At 43.8% G+C, this 19,390-nt stretch overlaps 1 protein-coding gene across 1 annotated transcript; it reads right to left on the reverse strand.

The window, feature by feature from the left end:
- Positions 1-2,043: 2,043 nt before the first annotated feature.
- Positions 2,044-16,739, reverse strand: LOC110526116 (dickkopf-related protein 4; the record flags this gene model as incomplete). The annotated part of the gene is made up of 3 exons (XM_090239441.1): positions 2,044-2,377; positions 2,488-2,569; positions 16,626-16,739. Coding segments are annotated over 3 exons (444 nt in total), but the record flags the coding sequence as incomplete, so codon positions are not given.
- Positions 16,740-19,390: the final 2,651 nt, after the last annotated feature.

Below are 19,390 nucleotides of genomic sequence, written 5' to 3' on the forward strand. Positions count from 1 at the left end.
AAACCCCCAGGGGGGGGGGACTGTCATGACGTGGCCCTTTCTGGGTATAGATCGTGGCTTCTCCCTCTCTCTTGCTCTCTCCTACACCTAGGTTCTGTTATCTCAGGTCATAAATTCCTGCCGGAGACTCTCCCCCTGGGCATGCAGTATTGAGCGAGAGAGTTTCACAGTAGAACAATGGAACTTCTACTACATCACAGAATTTGAGAACTGAACAATATCCATGTTTTGGAGAATGTGTAAATGGTCGGTGGAGAAGCCAACTTCTGTTTTGTTTCATGTTTGGGACCTCATGAAAGACAATACAGCCACATTAACATAACTCTGTTTCTACAGGTGCCTCCATTATGAGGTTTGCATCTAAGTATTGTATAAAATGAATGAGTAAAGATGAAACTATTTGTGAAATCATGTGATGATAAACCTTTAATGTGAGAGAATTGTATTCCGTTTAAAGTTTAAGTCATTGGCCCGCCCCCGCCAGCACAGACATGATCAGGCATCATAGAACCACCTTTTCTATTGTTATGAATAACCCCCCCCCCCCTGAGGAAATCCTCTTCAGACCATGCATACTTTGGGCAAGCTGAGGTGGCACAGGTTTGAGTACCAAGACTGAGCAAACCCACAGCGTGAGCTGTGATTGCGAATGGTTATTGAATTCCTAACCATACCACATGGAGCATTGGCTACACGGCTAGAAATGGTTCAACTCTGAGACTATCGATCCCTACAGAGTAAGAGCATATCTTAGATACTAATTACTAGTCTGCAGCTAGAAATTATGTAAACCTTGGATGCGAATACCGACTACCGCCGAAACATCGATTCTATGAGAACATTTCTGAATGGTACTCTGAAGTATCCATTCTAACCACAAAATGCTGATATTCAGGGAAACAGAAAGAGAGAGAGACTTGGATGAACTCTCCAGCAGAAGGACCGGATTCCAACCGAAAAGATCATGACACATGGGCGTAAACAGTTATTGATTGCAATTATTCCCGAATGAGTGAGCGTTCGTGTGCAAAGGATTAGCATTTCAATTAATATAGTTGTCAACTGTGTGTAGTGATCCTTTTTGTCTTTCCTGCTCTTTCTCAGTCCACACCCACTTCCCTTTGTCCACCAAGCCGTCATATCGGCTTAGCCCACTTGGGAATCATCCCTACCATTTGTTAGTAACATATCTACTGTTTGTTTGTGCATTTCTGTGATTATTTAGTTAGTTAGTTAGTAAATAAATGATTAAGCCAATTGGTGTATGGGTGATTTATAGTAAAGGCTGGGTTTGTGCAGGTACCCAACAATTTACGCTGTTTGGAATGAGACTGACGTGAGGTAAAGAATAATTCATTAATAGAAGACACATTTTTCAGATATTAATATATCTTATATTTGGAAAATTATAATTTTGTGATATGAAGATTTTATGTGGTGCCCCTGCTTCCTAGTTATTACATTTACGTGATTAGTTTAGTCATGTAATAATAATTCCAGAGAATTGATTTGATAAAATAAGTCTTCACTTTAAATGATGCCAAAGACACGACACTGGCCTTTAAAGTGCAGCATTTTGCCACATGGGGTATTGTGTTAAACCCACTTTTAGATTCTGATCGGTCACTGACTGGACTGGCTATTTTATATTTAGGGCAGAGTATCCCTCTTGGTGCAGGTCCAGACTGAATCAATAACATGAAACAATATTGAAGCTGTGATGGTCAGTGTGGATTCCAGGCTACAAAACCCTAGCCTCGGGCCCTTTTCAGATATTGTCAATTTGTTGCTTATAATCTTCATCCAATAGATGGCACTAGTGGACATTGTGATGATGAGGTCTGGACCATTTGAGAGGTAGTACCAGATGCCATTAAATTCAAGGAAGTTATGAAATGTGAGGATTTGTCTTTTAAAGATGAATAAGATTAGGTGAGGGGCTCAAATAAAAACAAAGAGTAGACCACCGGAGCTTGTATGGAATGAAATATACATTTACAAAAGCTTAACTTGCATTTAGCCTTTAACATTTTAAACAAAGAATGGCACAAAGGTAGTTTATTGAGTGAAATGTGTTGAGTAAAAGAAAGGCTTGAGTCATCTACATCTTCTCTCTTGCCTGAGTGTCTCTAGCGTTCTCTCAGTTTAGGTTGACAAACTCCTTGGTTTTTGGGGCTTTCAGCCTGGGCAAGACAGATTAGCCCGGGTGCACAGTTGCAGCGGTCAATATTTCTCCGCAGTTTAGAGCGTCCTCCTCGCAGGAGGCAGGTATCTCCCTCCTTTGGGATGGGTTGACATCTTTTCCCTGTTAAATAGCGGACGCAGCACAGTCCTGCCTCACAGTCTCCAGAGCGCACGCATGTGGCCTTCTCTGCAACTGGAGAGGGAACAGGACAGTTAATACCACACTCAGATATGCAGAGCTGCAAGAGTTGGAGGCAGCACACACAGTTTGGGACCGGGCTTTCCTTTTCCAAGCTTTCTTACCTTTCCTTATGTTGTTGTCATCATCATGAGCAACTATTTCTTTACTCTGGTTCTTTTTCTGAGATCCATTGCAGGTATTTCTCTGTAGATATAGGAACGACATTACCACTTACACATGATAGAGCAGCAGAATTAAATTATGTAATGTTAGCAGTTCTGTTTAAAAGGGCAATCTGTGATTGGTACATTTTGGACTTTTGAATTCGTGATATAGCCATTTATTCTTGAAAATATAAAATAAATGCCTCCTGAGCAACTGTTATTCCCATCAGAACCCAACATGTAGGGGCTAAGCTTGTTTTACTCAATTGTTTGTAAACAATGTAATTGTAAACAAACACTGTGTAGCCTCAAAACATGGTTAAAACTATAATTTTGATCTCATGTCAGTAGTTGCATATAACTTTGTCTATGAATTTGAGAGTGGTTACATTTCTCCCTCCCCAACCCTTCAACTGCGGATTAACCTTTCAGTTTTTAATAATTCACATTATTATGTACCCCCACTGTTCCACTGTACAGGTGCACCTGCATTAAAAACAACAAAACAACTTGTATATTTCAATCTGAAAAAAAAAAGAGATACTTGAATGACACTTGAACACTTGAATCCACACAGCTGTAACACGTAGCCTAGTCATCACTGGTCACTCCACTGCAGGTGCTCTCACCTGTTCCAACATATCCATCTCTTCTTTAGAGGATAGGATTATATTCAAGTCGAGGCTGTGCACACAGCAATGAGAACACATGAACAGCAAAGCCACATTGTTGACCAAAGAAAATGACACATAATATCCAGCAGTTATAAGTTGCAAAATCTCCAATACAGAAGACGAACCCACTTTTGTGTGAGCAGAGCAGTTATGACACTACAAGTGTCAAGTTTAAATGTCACATGCACAAGTACAGTGAAATGCCTTTCTTTCTATCTCAAAACCCCCAAAATGCATTAATCAATAACAATGCAATAATAGAAAATAACAAGGTAGACTTAAAAACAAAAGATTAAATGGCATGAAATATACATTTGCAGAAGCCTACCTTGCATTTACCCTTCAACATTTGAACCTTAAAAACCTCTTAGATGTAAAGTCCCCTGTTTAAGGGAACTGCATGGTTCCGGTACCGGTTCAGACCAACATTTTTTTCTTATAAATAGATCTGGGGACCGAAATGGCTTGCATTGAGCGATAGCTCTGGTTCCCACAGTCACAGTGCAGGTGTATCCTGGTACTTATAACCCTACAAGTTTCAAGTTTCAAGTTTCAAGCTTACATGTTTTATGTCACATGCACAAGTACAGGGAAATGCCTTTATTGCAAACACAAAACCCAACAATACAAGAATCAAAAACAGCGAAAATAACTTAAGGTAGAACAAAAAAACACAAGAAATAAGAAAACACCGGCCCACCCGCACAGCATGAAGCTTCTACTTCTTTCATTGCACACCAAAATCCACACAAATTCCTTCTCCCAACACACAGAGGCCCTTTGAAACATATGTTTAATGAATGAGAAATATTCTTTGAACAAAACGCATTAATTGACATGGATTAGAGCTACATTCTGGCCAACCGGAACATATGGTAAGCGTCTCTCTTTAGAACTAGACTAGTGTAGGCTATAGGGGGAAATGTAGTAAATGTAAGATTTGTCAACTGTTTGATGGTCAGAGCTCATTACCATCACTCCTGTAATAATAATAACTAGATCAGAGGACTGATATGAGGGGTTGATTCTGTCAATTTTGATATTATGAGTCTACTTTTTGTGATGTTAAATGAATATATTGAATCACCTATGAACAGTCATTGTGACTGCACCCATTGGGAATCTTCTCCCCACCCAAAATAGCATATTTCAATGGCTCGAGCTGGAGGGCTGCATTGGGACCTGCAGGACCAGACAGAAGTAATTGCAGCGCGGTCGTCATTTTTCATGCTGCTGTTGGGAGTGGGCGGTCAGACAGAGAATTGAGAAATCAAAATAGTCTTGTTGTCCCACAGAGTATTTGGAAACGGATATCTTTCTGCTTTGTATGCCTTATCCTACCTATTGTATTAAAATCTTTTTTTTCTCATAAGCTTACCTCTTCAATCCTAGTCGGGCCCTGCAAGATCAAGTGCGCCTAGTATATGTGTGGTCTTAATGAAATAGAGCGGGCTGCCTATGCATGGGCGGAGAAACACGTGGCAGTTACCTAGACTATAGTTTACTACAGTGTCTGTAAATAAGTATTGATAATGGAAAGAAGTGGAGGACGTCCAACCAACGTCGGTTTAGGTGCAATCAAAACATTTGATCCTCATTGAAAAGGAAAAGGTGCAATGCGCACAGAGTGAGCGAGCGTCTTTTCATTTTCAATAGATATTTATTACCTATTACTTTGTCTCTGTCTGAAAATCGTCCTCCTGAAAGGTAGCCTATATCCTATACAGTGGCGGAACTAGAGTTTTATACATGGGTTGTCCAGGGGGTGGCCAAGGCTACTTCAGGGGGTCCATAGACCATGACAGAAAATGTGTGTGTAACCCTGACCTGGCATCTCAGGAGCAGGACTGAATCCTATGATTGCTGATTAGAGGTAGAAGTGATAATTCACATAACCGGAGTTCTTCAATGTGACAAATAGTGTGGCCCAAAAGGGTTACTTCGCTAGAATTTTTTAACATACTATAAATAGTCAGCGTCACACACACACACACACACGAGTGAGACTTGGGTCCCTCTGTTTTCATGAATATATAATCTGGGTCTATAAGTATTGAACATCCAAAATTATTTCTCAAAATAAAGCTCTAGCACCAAGGAGATAAGATAGCATTTGTGTGTTACATAAATTGCATAGTTATTTACAAAAAAAATGTATTTACAAAAAAACACACTGCAATTTGACATACCAGGTATCAAGCAGAAACAGACCTGAAAAATACAAATAATTTTGGTTCCCATCATTTCAAACTTACAGTATCATATTTATGCTCATATAAATTGTGTTAACTAATAGCAAAGAAAAGTTTTGGAATTGGACTAATCAAGACCAAATTAAATCTGTGTGACATGATACCCTTTGGATTTATCATTTTAGAATGTCAGTGTACTAGTTAGTACACAGTGCAGGTTTTAATCATGACCAGAGGGACCGCCTAAGTGCCAAATTATTCTAGGCAGATTTAAAACAGCATAATTCTGCGGTTCTGGTGAGAACTGGCAAAATGTTTCACAAACTCATCCATGTTGAGGGAGTGTGCCCTCCTTGACTCAACACTGAGATTTCCGAGATGACTTAACCTGTCAACAGAAATCTTACAAAGTCAAAATAGCTCATGGAAGACCTCTTTATAAGGTTCTAGAAACACAACAAAGTCAAGGAGAGTAGACGGTCTGTCCCTTCCACCTTTCTCTCTCCTATCAAGAAACAGCTTGGTTTGATGAACCTGATGTTTGAGGTCCTCTAAATCTGACTCAAAGGTCTGAGCAAAGGCAAACAGAGGCTCCTCATTCAAGCATGTTGTACTCGTTGGGTTGAGAGACTGGACCCCTTGCATTATCTCGCAATTCTTCTTTGAAAAATGCCTCTGCAGCTCAGCTGTGAGACTGTCAAGCACCTGATAAAAGAAAGCTCTTTGGAAGCTCTCACCATCCCTTTGGTCGCTATTTTTCTGTCCTACAGTGCTCATCATCCATGAGTTGTCCTTGTTTTAGGCTGTCTTTTACACACTGTTTGTACACTAATTTTGCAGTGCTCTGCAATCTCTTCAACCTCTTTCCATAGTTATCCAAAGTAACCCTCACTTCTGTTGTCCTGTAATGTGTCTGTAGGAGACCTACTAGACCCACAGCCCTTGCTAGGTCAAGAGAGCTTGTTTGGAGCATGTCAGAAAGACATTTGGCATCACAAAGCACTTTACAAAAGGTAACCAAAAGCCCTATGAAATGTAAATTTATATGAGAAAGAAGGCCCCACTGATCTATCACCACTATTTTCAAGTGTAATATCCTGTAGCACTCTCAAAATTGCTGGAAGCCTGTCCCTCAGATTACGGCATGCCATGTATCTGCATGCCCACCAATGTAAATCTTGCACTGTTTTTAATATGTGCAGACACACCATAATGCTTTCCGCTCATAGCCTAGCCCCACAAGATTATTTCTGTAGTCCAGGCGATGTTTTTCAAGGCAATCAATTATCATTTTTGTGAGACCTGCTGCATCTAAGCTTTCAGCTGACTGAAAGTGTAAAAAGATTTTGTGGATGGCCCTTGTTGTAATAGTACCTCACAACTAAAGACATTTGTTCTTTTTTCTTTAAATATTTGGTTTCATCTGCAATTACATTAAAAACATCACTTTCTTTTACTTCTCTTATTATTTCACTTTGTATCACCTCAGCTAAGCCCTCAAGAACTTCCTTCTGGATTTGGTGGCTTGTGTACTTAGAATTGCCACATGCATTCATCCTTTTCTCTGTGAGGGGGTCATGCTTTGCTATTTCTTCTATATTGTCAAAAAATGACCCTTGTTGTGAGAGTCATCAGACTCTCGATGAATTCTCTGCGCTATATTTTGAGTGGCAGTTAATAGGAGCACATCTGCAATTGTTTTAATGTAAGTAGAGTTTTCCTCCACTTTCTTTTCCCGGTCGTCATTTATGACATCTAACATTGATGAGTTGCTGTCAATAGCCCTTTTATGCTGATTCCAAGCATACATAGCATTGATATGATGCTCTGCCTTCGAATGGAGCTTAAACCCAGAATCGTTAAACAGAGCCTTTTTCCAGTTACAAAAACCTGACTGTAATGTGAAGGCAGATTTAGGTGTATTGTGTAGAGAAAAATGCCTACAGGCGAAACAATAAGTTGAATCTTGATTTACAGAATATTCAAGCCCTGAATTGTCCTTATAACAGGAGCTGTTGAAAGCCCTTTACCTAGTACCATGCTGAGTTCTGGGAAATGTTTTCAAACACGGCTGTACAGGACCCTCTTCTCTGGATCTTGAAATGTCTGAAATGCGCGTTAAATAATGTGTCTTATGTCCATGGAAATGTCTAATTAAGGGATCCACAAGATTAGTGTTACGGTGAGTGAATGAGGACCCAAAAGCGAATTAACTTAAACAGAGCTTCTTTAATAACCAAACATAGGTAGGCTCAGATAGACCGGCAGATTCCGACAGGACAGGACAAGGTTACAGCAAACATGACGATAGTCTGGTTCAGGCATGAAACACAACAAACAAGAATCCGACAAGGACAGGAACAAAAACAGAGAGAGATATAGGGACCTAATCAGAGGGAAAAAGGGAACAGGTGGGAAACGGGGTGAATGGGTAGTCAGAGGAGACAAGGAACAGCTGGGGGAAAGCGGGGGAGAAAAGGTAACCTAATACGACCAGCAGAGGGAGACAGGGTGAAAGGAAAGGACAGAAAGACACAACATGACAATACATGACAGTACCCCCCCACTCACCGAGCGCCTCCTGGCGCACTCGAGGAGGAAACCTGGCGGCAACGGAGGAAATCCTCGATCAGCGCACGGTCCAGCACGTCCCGAGAGGGAACCCAACTCCTCTCCTCAGGACCGTACCCCTCCCAATCTACGAGGTACTGGTGACCACGGCCCCGAGGACGCATGTCCAAAATCCTGCGGACCCTGTAGATGGGTGCGCCCTCGACAAGGATGGGGGGGGGGGGGGAGACGAGCGGGGGCGCGAAGAACGGGCTTGATACAGGAGACATGGAAGACCGGGTGGACGCGACGAAGGTATCGCGGAAGAAGAAGTCGAACTGCGACAGGATTAATGACCCGAGAAATACGGAACGGACCAATGAACCGCGGGGTCAACTTGCGAGAAGCCGTCTTAAGGGGAAGGTTCTGAGTGGAGAGCCAAACTCTCTGACCGCGACAATATCTAGGACTCTTAGTTCTACGCTTATTAGCAGCCCTCACAGTCTGCGTCCTATAACGGCAAAGTGCAGACCTGACCCTCTTCCAGGTGCGCTCGCAACGTTGGACAAAAGCCTGAGCGGAGGGGACGCTGGACTCGGCGAACTGAGATGAGAACAGCGGAGGCTGGTACCCGAGGCTACTCTGAAAAGGAGATAGCCCGGTCGCAGACGAAGGAAGCGAGTTGTGGGCGTATTCTGCCCAGGGGAGCTGTTCTGACCAAGACGCAGGGTTGCGAAAAGAAAGACTGCGTAAGATGCGACCAATAGTCTGATTGGCCCGTTCTGCTTGACCGTTAGACTGGGGGTGAAAGCCGGAAGAGAGACTGACGGAAGCCCCAATCAAACGGCAAAACTCCCTCCAAAATTGAGACGTGAATTGCGGACCTCTGTCCGAAACGACGTCTGACGGAAGGCCATGAATTCTGAAAACATTCTCGATGATGATTTGTGCCGTCTCTTTAGCAGAAGGAAGCTTAGCAAGGGGAATGAAATGAGCCGCCTTAGAGAACCTATCGACAACCGTAAGAATAACAGTCTTCCCCGCTGACGAAGGCAGTCCGGTGACAAAATCTAAGGCGATGTGAGACCACGGTCGAGAGGGAATGGGAAGCGGCCTGAGACGGCCGGCAGGAGGGGAGTTACCGGACTTAGTCTGCGCGCAGACCGAACAAGCAGCCACGAAACGACGCGTGTCATGCTCCCGGGTGGGCCACCAAAAACGCTGGCGAATGGAAGCAAGCGTACCCCGAACGCCAGGGTGGCCGGCTAACTTGGCAGAGTGAGCCCACTGAAGAACGGCCAGACGAGTAGGAACGGGAACGAAAAGAAGGTTCCTAGGACAAGCGCGCGGCGACGGAGTGTGAGTGAGCGCTTGCTTTACCTGCCTCTCAATTCCCCAGACAGTCAACCCGACAACACGCCCCTCAGGGAGAATCCCCTCGGGGTCAGTGGAGGCTACTGAAGAACTGAAGAGACGAGATAAAGCATCAGGCTTGGTGTTCTTAGAGCCCGGACGATAAGAAATCACGAACTCGAAACGAGCGAAAAACAGCGCCCAACGCGCCTGACGCGCATTAAGTCGTTTGGCAGAACGGATGTACTCAAGGTTCCTATGGTCAGTCCAAACGACAAAAGGAACGGTCGCCCCCTCCAACCACTGTCGCCATTCGCCTAGGGCTAACCGGATGGCGAGCAGTTCGCGGTTTCCCACATCATAGTTACGTTCCGACGGCGACAGGCGATGAGAAAAATACGCGCATGGGTGGACCTTGTCGTCAGAGAGGGAGCGCTGAGAAAGAATGGCTCCCACGCCCACCTCTGACGCGTCAACCTCGACAACGAACTGTCTAGAGACGTCAGGTGTAACAAGGATAGGAGCGGATGTAAAACGATTCTTGAGGAGATCAAAAGCTCCCTGGGCGGAAACGGACCACTTAAAGCACGTCTTGACAGAAGTAAGGGCTGTGAGAAGAGCTGCCACCTGACCGAAATTACGGATGACACGACGATAGAAGTTCGCGAAGCCGAGAAAGCGCTGCAGCTCGATGCGTGACTTAGGGGCGGGCCAATCAATGACAGCTTGGACCTTAGCGGGATCCATCTTAATGCCTTCAGCGGAAATAACAGAACCGAGAAATGTGACGGAGGAGGCATGAAAAGTGCACTTCTCAGCCTTCACAAAAAGACAATTCTCTAAAAGGCGCTGGAGGACACGTCGAACGTGCTGAACATGAATCTGGAGTGACGGTGAAAAAATCAGGATATCGTCAAGGTAAACGAAAACAAAGATGTTCAGCATGTCTCTCAGGACATCATTGACTAATGCCTGAAAGACAGCTGGAGCGTTAGCGAGGCCGAAAGGAAGAACCCGGTATTCAAAGTGCCCTAACGGAGTGTTAAACGCCGTCTTCCACTCGTCCCCCTCCCTGATGCGCACGAGATGGTAAGCGTTACGAAGGTCCAACTTAGTGAAAAACCTGGCTCCCTGCAGGATCTCGAAGGCTGAAGACATAAGAGGAAGCGGATAACGATTCTTCACTGTTATGTCATTCAGCCCTCGATAATCTATGCAGGGGCGCAGAGACCCGTCCTTCTTCTTGACAAAAAAAAACCCCGCTCCGGCGGGAGAGGAGGAGGGGACTATGGTACCGGCGTCAAGAGCTACAGACAAATAATCCTCGAGAGCCTTACGTTCGGGAGCCGACAGAGAGTATAGTCTACCCCGGGGGGGAGTGGTTCCCGGAAGGAGATCAATACTACAATCATACGACCGGTGTGGAGGAAGAGAGGTGGCCCTGGACCGACTGAACACCGTGCGCAGATCGTGATATTCCTCCGGCACCCCTGTCAAATCACCAGGCTCCTCCTGTGAAGAAGAGACAGAGGAAACAGGAGGGATAGCAGACATTAAACATTTCACATGACAAGAGACGTTCCAGGAGAGGATAGAATTACTAGACCAATTAATGGAAGGATTATGACAAACTAGCCAGGGATGGCCCAAAACAACAGGTGTAAAAGGTGAACGAAAAATTAAAAAAGAAATGGTTTCGCTATGATTACCAGAAACAGTGAGGGTTAAAGGTAGCGTCTCACGCTGAATCCTGGGGAGAGGACTACCATCCAGGGCGAACAAGGCCGTGGACTCCCTTAACTGTCTGAGAGGAATGTCATGTTCCCGAGCCCAGGTCTCGTCCATAAAACAGCCCTCCGCCCCAGAGTCTATTAAGGCACTGCAGGAAGCTGATGAACCGGTCCAGCGTAGATGGACCGACAAGGTAGTGCAGGATCTTGAAGGAGAGACAGGAGTAGTAGCGCTCACCAGTAGCCCTCCGCTTACTGATGAGCTCTGGCTTTTACTGGACATGAAGTGACAAAATGACCAGCAGAACCGCAATAGAGACAGAGGCGGTTGGTGATTCTCCGTTCCCTCTCCTTAGTCGAGATGCGGATACCTCCCAGCTGCATAGGCTCAGCTCCCGAGCCGGCAGAGGAAGATGGTAGTGATGCGGAGAGGGGGGCGACGGAGAGTGCGAGCTCCTTTCCACGAGCTCGGTGACGAAGATCAACCCGTCGCTCAATGCGAATAGCGAGTTCAATCAAGGAATCCACGCTGGAAGGAACCTCCCGGGAGAGAATCTCATCCTTTACCTCTGCGCGGAGACCCTCCAGAAGACGAGCGAGCAAGGCCGGCTCGTTCCAGCCACTGGAGACAGCAAGAGTGCGAAACTCAATAGAGTAGTCTGTTATGGATCGATTGCCTTGACATAGGGAAGACAGGGCCCTGGAAGCCTCCTCCCCAAAAACAGATCGATCAAAAACCCGTATCATCTCCTCCTTAAAGTCCTGATACTGGTTAGTACACTCAGCCCTTGCCTCCCAGATTGCCGTGCCCCACTCACGAGCCCGTCCAGTAAGGAGAGATATGACGTAGGCGACACGAGCAGTGCTCCTGGCGTAAGTGTTGGGCTGGAGAGAAAACACAATATCACACTGGGTGAGGAACGAGCGGCATTCAGTGGGCTCCCCAGAGTAACACGGCGGGTTATTGATTCTGGGCTCCGGAGATTCGAAAGCCCTGGAAGTGGCCGGTGGATCGAGGCGGAGATGGTGAACCTGTTCTGTGAGGTTGGAGACTTGGGTGGCCAGGGTCTCAACGGCATGTCGAGCAGCAGACAATTCCTGCTCGTGTCTGCCTAGCATCGCTCCCTGGATCCCGACGGCTGAGTGGAGAGGATCCGAAGTCGCTGGGTCCATTCTTGGTCGGATTCTTCTGTTACGGTGAGTGAATGAGGACCCAAAAGCGAATTAACTTAAACAGAGCTTCTTTAATAACCAAACATAGGTAGGCTCAGATAGACCGGCAGATTCCGACAGGACAGGACAAGGTTACAGCAAACATGACGATAGTCTGGTTCAGGCATGAAACACAACAAACAAGAATCCGACAAGGACAGGAACAAAAACAGAGAGAGATATAGGGACCTAATCAGAGGGAAAAAGGGAACAGGTGGGAAACGGGGTGAATGGGTAGTCAGAGGAGACAAGGAACAGCTGGGGGAAAGCGGGGGAGAAAAGGTAACCTAATACGACCAGCAGAGGGAGACAGGGTGAAAGGAAAGGACAGAAAGACACAACATGACAATACATGACAATTAGATACTAACAGCTGCTAAATAAAATGTGTAATTTAGAGGGAAGGGCTCGATGACATCTCCTGGCAGCTCTGGCTCACTATCTTGCTAAGAGCCAGAGGTCTCTGTGTCATCCCTTGATATATCTATTACATTAAAATAACACAAAAACCATTAGTGTATAATCAAAATAAAAATGCCACAGCCATCAAAGCAAGAGCACACATGAATCCAACCATTAGTGGTGGTAGACTGGGTCCTTGTGAAGTCTGACCACACTGACTCTGACTAGCCTCAGGTAGAGAGAGCTGCTCTGGGGTCCGGTGGTGATGCAAGGGCTGGGGTCCTTTTGCACCTGATCTACCTGTTTGTGCTTCTTTAAAAAGAAGTCTGATATCTATCCCTTCCTTTTCATGTTTGATTGATCCTATGCAAAAAATAAGACAGTCTATGGTTACATCTAAGCATCCAATTACCCACATTTTAGTCCAATCTCAATCTTAATTACAAATCCCCATTATCACAACTGTACCTTAAAATCAGCTACCAGCCTAAGTTACTAGTTAGATCATGGCTAGCCCTACTCTGCAGTATAACTTAGCTAGCTATAACTTCTTACACCTTTACGATAGCAAACAGGCTATCTGCAAATTGTGGTAATCTTTTGAGTAACGTTAACAGATTGATAATAACAATTGTTCATTTTGAGTTCAAGCACCAAAATCTAACTGAGTTCATGGAATTTAAATAGCTGAATGTTAACTTGCTGAACACTGACAGCTGTAGCCTACTAGTTACCCCACATTAGCTAAACATTCATATACTGTAACTTACGACACTGCACTGTATATGCGTGTATAACTAGCACAGATGTAAACATAATGTTAGGCTAAATTGGGAGCCGGTCTCTCTTATCAAAGGTCTAACGTTAACTTACACAAAGACTCAACTTTCATAAAAGTTGTTCAGGAAACCTAAACCCGATGCTAAACCTTAAAACGTACTTCAAATATGATGCTTTCGCCAATCGCGAAAAGAGCCTGTGTAAATATTCTATCTTCTTCTGTCTGTTCGTCGTATTCTTATTCTTCTGTATCTTGCAAACAACGTTAATATTCTCTCTTCCTTGTCTTCGAATTTGAAAACGTCAAAATAAATGCTTCTTTCAACAAGAGGTGAAACTAGATGTAAATCAGCATCAAACATCCAGTAGCAAATTACATTTTGAGGTGACACCCGGTGTGGCCAATCAGATGTCAGGGGGGTCCAGTGCCACCCCGGGCACCCCTCTGGCTCCGCCCCTGATCCTATATACAAAACATAGCTCAAGAGAAAGTGCAAGTGTCCGCTCTTATCATTCTTGCTGATCTGTGTTCAGTAGCCATACGTGAGAGATCAGGTGCTCATGTGGTCTCAGCTAAATAGAGTAGGCGATAACCTATGCATGGCCGGAAAAGCAGTTATCGTCCCACTCCTAAAGGGTAGGCTATTAAACGTAGCTAAAGTGCAAGTATCTCCAACTCCGTCTAGCCTATCGGCTGATATAGCCCAGGAATACATGTAGCCTAATATAATGGGATACGGGAGCCATGTTCCCTCTAATATCTTTTGGCACTGAGAAAATGTCAGATCTGCTGAGAGCAAACTTAAACCTTGTTAAATGTCTGTGCACCTTCTAGCATGAGTTTACTGAGAACACTGAGGCTGTACCCGCTTTCATTTATTGTTTTAACAGTGACCAAGTAGGCTACTGTTGCTATTTGATCATAATGTAGGCCTACCAGAGTGGCTTACAGTTAAAAAACTACGGAAAAAAAGAATTGCATAACATGTTAACAAGGAAATAGCGGTTCTATCATTCAGCCTACAGTAATAGCCAATTTAGTGCTCAATGTAGGCCGACATTCCATGAGACTTTTGAAAAACACATGCAGGCCTTCACATGAACTTTATTTATCCACTTATCCTTCAGACAAGGAGGTGACTGGACATTTTGTTATGTTGTTTGATGCAAGAAACCACTTTACAAAATGAAAGGAATTAGTATTAGTATTCCCACTCCCCCATTGCTGACTATAAATGATCTACCACTGGGCTAATAACTCATTAACTAGGAATATGAACAAATGTGCACACATGACTACATGCAGCTCTCCCTTTGATCTCAAATCAAGCGCATAATAATCACAACTGCTCATGCTGTAAAACAGTCCAGTGGCACAAATCCATATATGGCAATGGCCTATTTGCATATATGCCTACTGCAGCTCTGATTGGTTATGGCGCACTTGTCTGTGTAGAGTATGGGTATGCGCTCTACCTGCAACAAAATCTCTTGCAAAGTTAGTTTTGGTATGTTTCATTGAATGTGGCTAATATTGAGCTAATTCGATGACAATTCCCACTGTAAAGGGAAACGTTGATAGCGACCCCTGTGGCGGGCCAGGTAGCTAATTTGGGAAAACTAAGTTAAGTTCAAGTTCTTGTGCTTCTCTGCAAGGATTGATTTTTCTTCTGTGCTGGCTTTCCATATCATAAGACCATTACCCTGATTGTACCATTCCAAACATGCTCTCTCTCAATATAGATGGAAGGTGGAATACAATTACGCAGGCTCCAATGCTAGTTGGATGTGCAAAACCCAGCTGTGAGATGCCCAGTGATGCAGAACTCACAAACAAGCTAAATGCCTTTCATTCTCGATTTGAGGAAAAACAACACTGAGTCTTGCATGAAAGCCTCTTTTGTTCCGGACGATTGTGTGATTTCGCTCTCCGTGGCTGATGTGAGTAAAACTTTTAAATAGGTTAACACTTGCAAGGCTGCAGATGGAATACCAGGGCCCGTTCTCAGAACATGCGCAGACCAGCTGGCAAGCGACTTCATGGACATTTTCAATCTCTCCCAGTCTATAATCCCAACATGTTTCATGCTGATCACCATTGTCCCTGTTCACAGGAACTCCAAGGTAACCTGCCTAAATGACTATCGTCCCATAGCAATCACATCTGTAATTATGAAGTGCTTTGAAAGGCTGGTCATAAAACACATCAACACCATCATGCCAGAAACACTGGACCCACTCCAATTCGCATACCGCACCAACAGATCCACAGATGATGCAATCTCAATTGCACTTCACCCTGCTTTCTCCCACCTGGAAAAGAGGGGATATAACTGTTTAAGAATGATGTTTGTAGACTACTCCTCTGCGTTCAACCACATACTTTTCTGATGACACGATTCAACTTGTCAGTGTGGTGCCAGGACAACAGCCTCTCGCTCAATATCAGTAAGACCAAAGAGCTAATTCTGAACTGCAGGAAAAAGAAAGAAGAGCACGCCCCCTTCCACATCAACAGAGCTGGAGTGGAGTGGGTTGAGAGATTGAAGTTCCTTGGTGTCCACATCACTAAGGACTTAACATGGTCCACACATAGCCGAACAGTTGTGAAGAGGGCACAATAGCGCCTCTTCCACCTCAGGAGTCTGAAAAGATTTGGCATGGGCCCTTGGATCCTCAAAAATGTATACAGCTGCACCATCAAGAGCATCTTCACTGCATCACCGCTTGGTATGGCAAATGCACCGCCCTTCACCTCAAAGCACTACAGAGGGGGATGCAGACAGCCCAGTACATCACTTGGGCCGAGTTCCATGCCATCATGGACCTCTATATCAGGCCATGTCGGAGGAAGGCCTGAAAAATGATCAACAACTTCAGCCACCCAAGACATAGACTGTTCACTCTGCCTGACTCCAGGCTGTAATCGCTGCCAAAGGTGTGCTGTGGAAATTCTACACAGGGGATACTTGAAGTCAATCTTAAATGAATCATTCTATATTAACAGCAAGCTGGACAGGTCACAATTAAACTTAGATGCATATAGCATCGGTCTGAAGTGAGCTCCGCCGGGGCAGTCCCTTTTAGTTCTCTTATATACTGCTTACAAAGACAAGTTATATTTGCATGATTTAGCTTATTCCTTATTCATAATTAATTCATAATTAATTAACGTTTGGTTCATGCGTGTGACCGAGCAATACCTCATGAGGCTTCTTCTCACCAAGCTGAGACCTTGAAACTGAGATATCCGTTTCGTTTTCTGCCAAAATTGCAGATACTGATAGTGAGGATTCCTCCCAGGCACGTTCAATCAGTCACCTGCATGAACACAGAAATGGTTATTAGAAAAGCACCCCAAAACTTTTTCCATCACAGGTGCTTCAACAAAGTACTGAGTAAAGGGTCTGAATAGTTATACAACTGTGATATATCTGTTTTAGAATTTTTATAAATTAGATAACATTTCTAAAAAACTGTTTTTGCTTTGTCATTATAGGACATTGTGTGTAGATGAGGGGGGGAAACAATTTTATCCATTTTAGAATAAGGCTGTAACGTAACAAAATGTGGAAGAAGTCAAGGAGTCTGAATACTTTCCTACATAAGGGACCAGTATAACCCCATATCTTCCAGGTACAGACCAGTATAGCCCCCTACCCTCCAGGTATAGCCCCCTACCCTCCAGATATAGACCAGTATAGCCCCCTACCCTCCAGGTACAGACCAGTATAGCCCCATGCCCTCCAGGTACAGACCAGTATAGCCCCCTACCCTCAAGCAATACTTATATATGCCATTTGAACATGGTTAACTGACTTTTGGGTTCAGAAGCCAACTTCCTTTGATCATATATGGCAAATGGAAAAAACATAGGCCTTATGGACAAACTCACATAAAATAAGACAAATCTATATACATACGCTTCCTACATATGTATAATTGACAACAAAAAAAATAGATTTTTGAAGATTTCACCCTTGAGTCCTGACTTTCTGATTATTTCCCATATAGAATCTTATAGTGGAGCGCACTCGCCCCCTTTGTGATTTTTTGTATATTTCACCCGGCATTTGACATATTCCACTTGCAATATGTTTTTGACCAATTGCCACCCAATTGAGTGGTATTTGCTATTGTGTATATGGATCGTCCACTGCCAATAAGTAGCCATTCATTTTTGTCCATTTTATGGAGGTCTTCCCTTTCCGAATGCACTGTATATACACTCACTCACACACATTACACTGACACTCTCACACAAACCCACACACATTCACATACACTACATATGCACACACACATAACACACATGCATACCCATGCCATACACATGCATGCATGCATGCATGCGCGCACACACACACACACACACACACACTTTCACAATCATATGCTGCTCTTTATTTTACTCATATTATTATCTATCCTGATGCCTAGTTATTTTACCTTGTCTTCATGTACATATCCACCTCAAATACCTTATTATTATCTATCCTGATGCCTAGTCACTTTACCCAACCTTTATGTACATATTTACCTCAAATACCTAGTATTCTGCACAGTGATATGGCACTGGTACTCCCTGTATACAGCTTCATTTTTGTTCCTCTTGTGTTAGTTACTATTAGACTTTTTTCTTATCTTATTTTCCCTCACAATAAATTGGGGAGGGGACTGTTTATCTGTCTCCGTCCATTAGTATGTTAGTTTGTTAGTACATGCATCACATGTGATATCTCCGTTAGCACAGGCACCGATTTTGATTCAACTAGGGTGAATGCTGCATTTTGCAATAGTAATGCGGCATTTACAAAATTACACTGATTGGCCAGATGGAGGCGCTATAACGAGGCGCTATAATGAGTGATTGAAGATGCAAACTTTTAAATGTCATGCCCCTCACCCCACTTAGCCTAAAGTCATGAAATTCAGTACATCGGTCTCTATTCTCATGCATTTACTGATGTTGTTTACTGTTGCCTTGTTTTTTTAAAACTCTACTTTGTTGGGAAAGGCTTGTAAGCAAGCATTTTCCGTTAAAGTCTACACATGCTGTATTCTGAATAATACAATTAGATTTTTATTTGTCTCTTTCTCTCTCTTTACATGATGTGTATACATGTGCACACAGGGAGAGTGAACATGCATTGGTCCAGGCTGTTTGATTCAGGTCTGCCTTTTTAAAAACCTACCCTCGAGCTAGTAGGAGATGGCACCTGCTCAGTTCCAGGTGAATTTCAGCTATCAAAACATAAGTGGAAAATATAGAGAGGGGCCTGTACTCCCTACTCCAATAAAAGCCTTCACACCACTAATTCGACTAGTAGTAAGTACATTTCAAGCTGACAGAAATATAGTAACAGTACATGACTATCATTTATACAAAGCAAATAATTCAAGGTATAGAGGAGTTATCCCTCTTAGATTCACATGGTACTTTTAGAGGGGAGTGTGGATTTCATAATTCATAAAATCCGACATGTTTTGATTGGACCAATTTTACCATTTGAAAATATTACATTTGCATGTCAAGCAGTGAACAAACAGGGGCTCCAGGTTTCCCAGCAGCAGGTTCGGAGGTGTACACAGTGAGAAGTGGATGTGCTGCCTTTTGTTAACAGTTTACAAGACTCTCCTCCTGGTACGCTGGCACAACAGGCACCTGTTGACAGAGCCCATTGGACAAAGATGAAATGTAAACAGGCCTGCTGAAAAGGTTGCTCCACAGTTTGAAAAGGGTCCATTTGGGTGAGATGGCAGATAAAGCTTATTGCGAACAACACCAGCCTCGGGTTATACAGCCCCTCACCCCTCTCAATAAAGAGCAGCAGATGTAGATAATTGTTTCCCCTTATGACGCAGAGCGAGCTCAGGCCAGGGAGTGTGTATGTGTGTGTTTGTGAGGTGGCTGTGTCTTGTGTGAGGGGTAAGACATAGAGTGACTAACTTATGAAAAAAGGTTACA

Source organism: Oncorhynchus mykiss, chromosome 6 (genome assembly GCF_057628025.1).
Source record: "Oncorhynchus mykiss isolate SJ-2025 chromosome 6, ASM5762802v1, whole genome shotgun sequence".
NCBI lineage: Eukaryota > Metazoa > Chordata > Actinopteri > Salmoniformes > Salmonidae > Oncorhynchus > Oncorhynchus mykiss.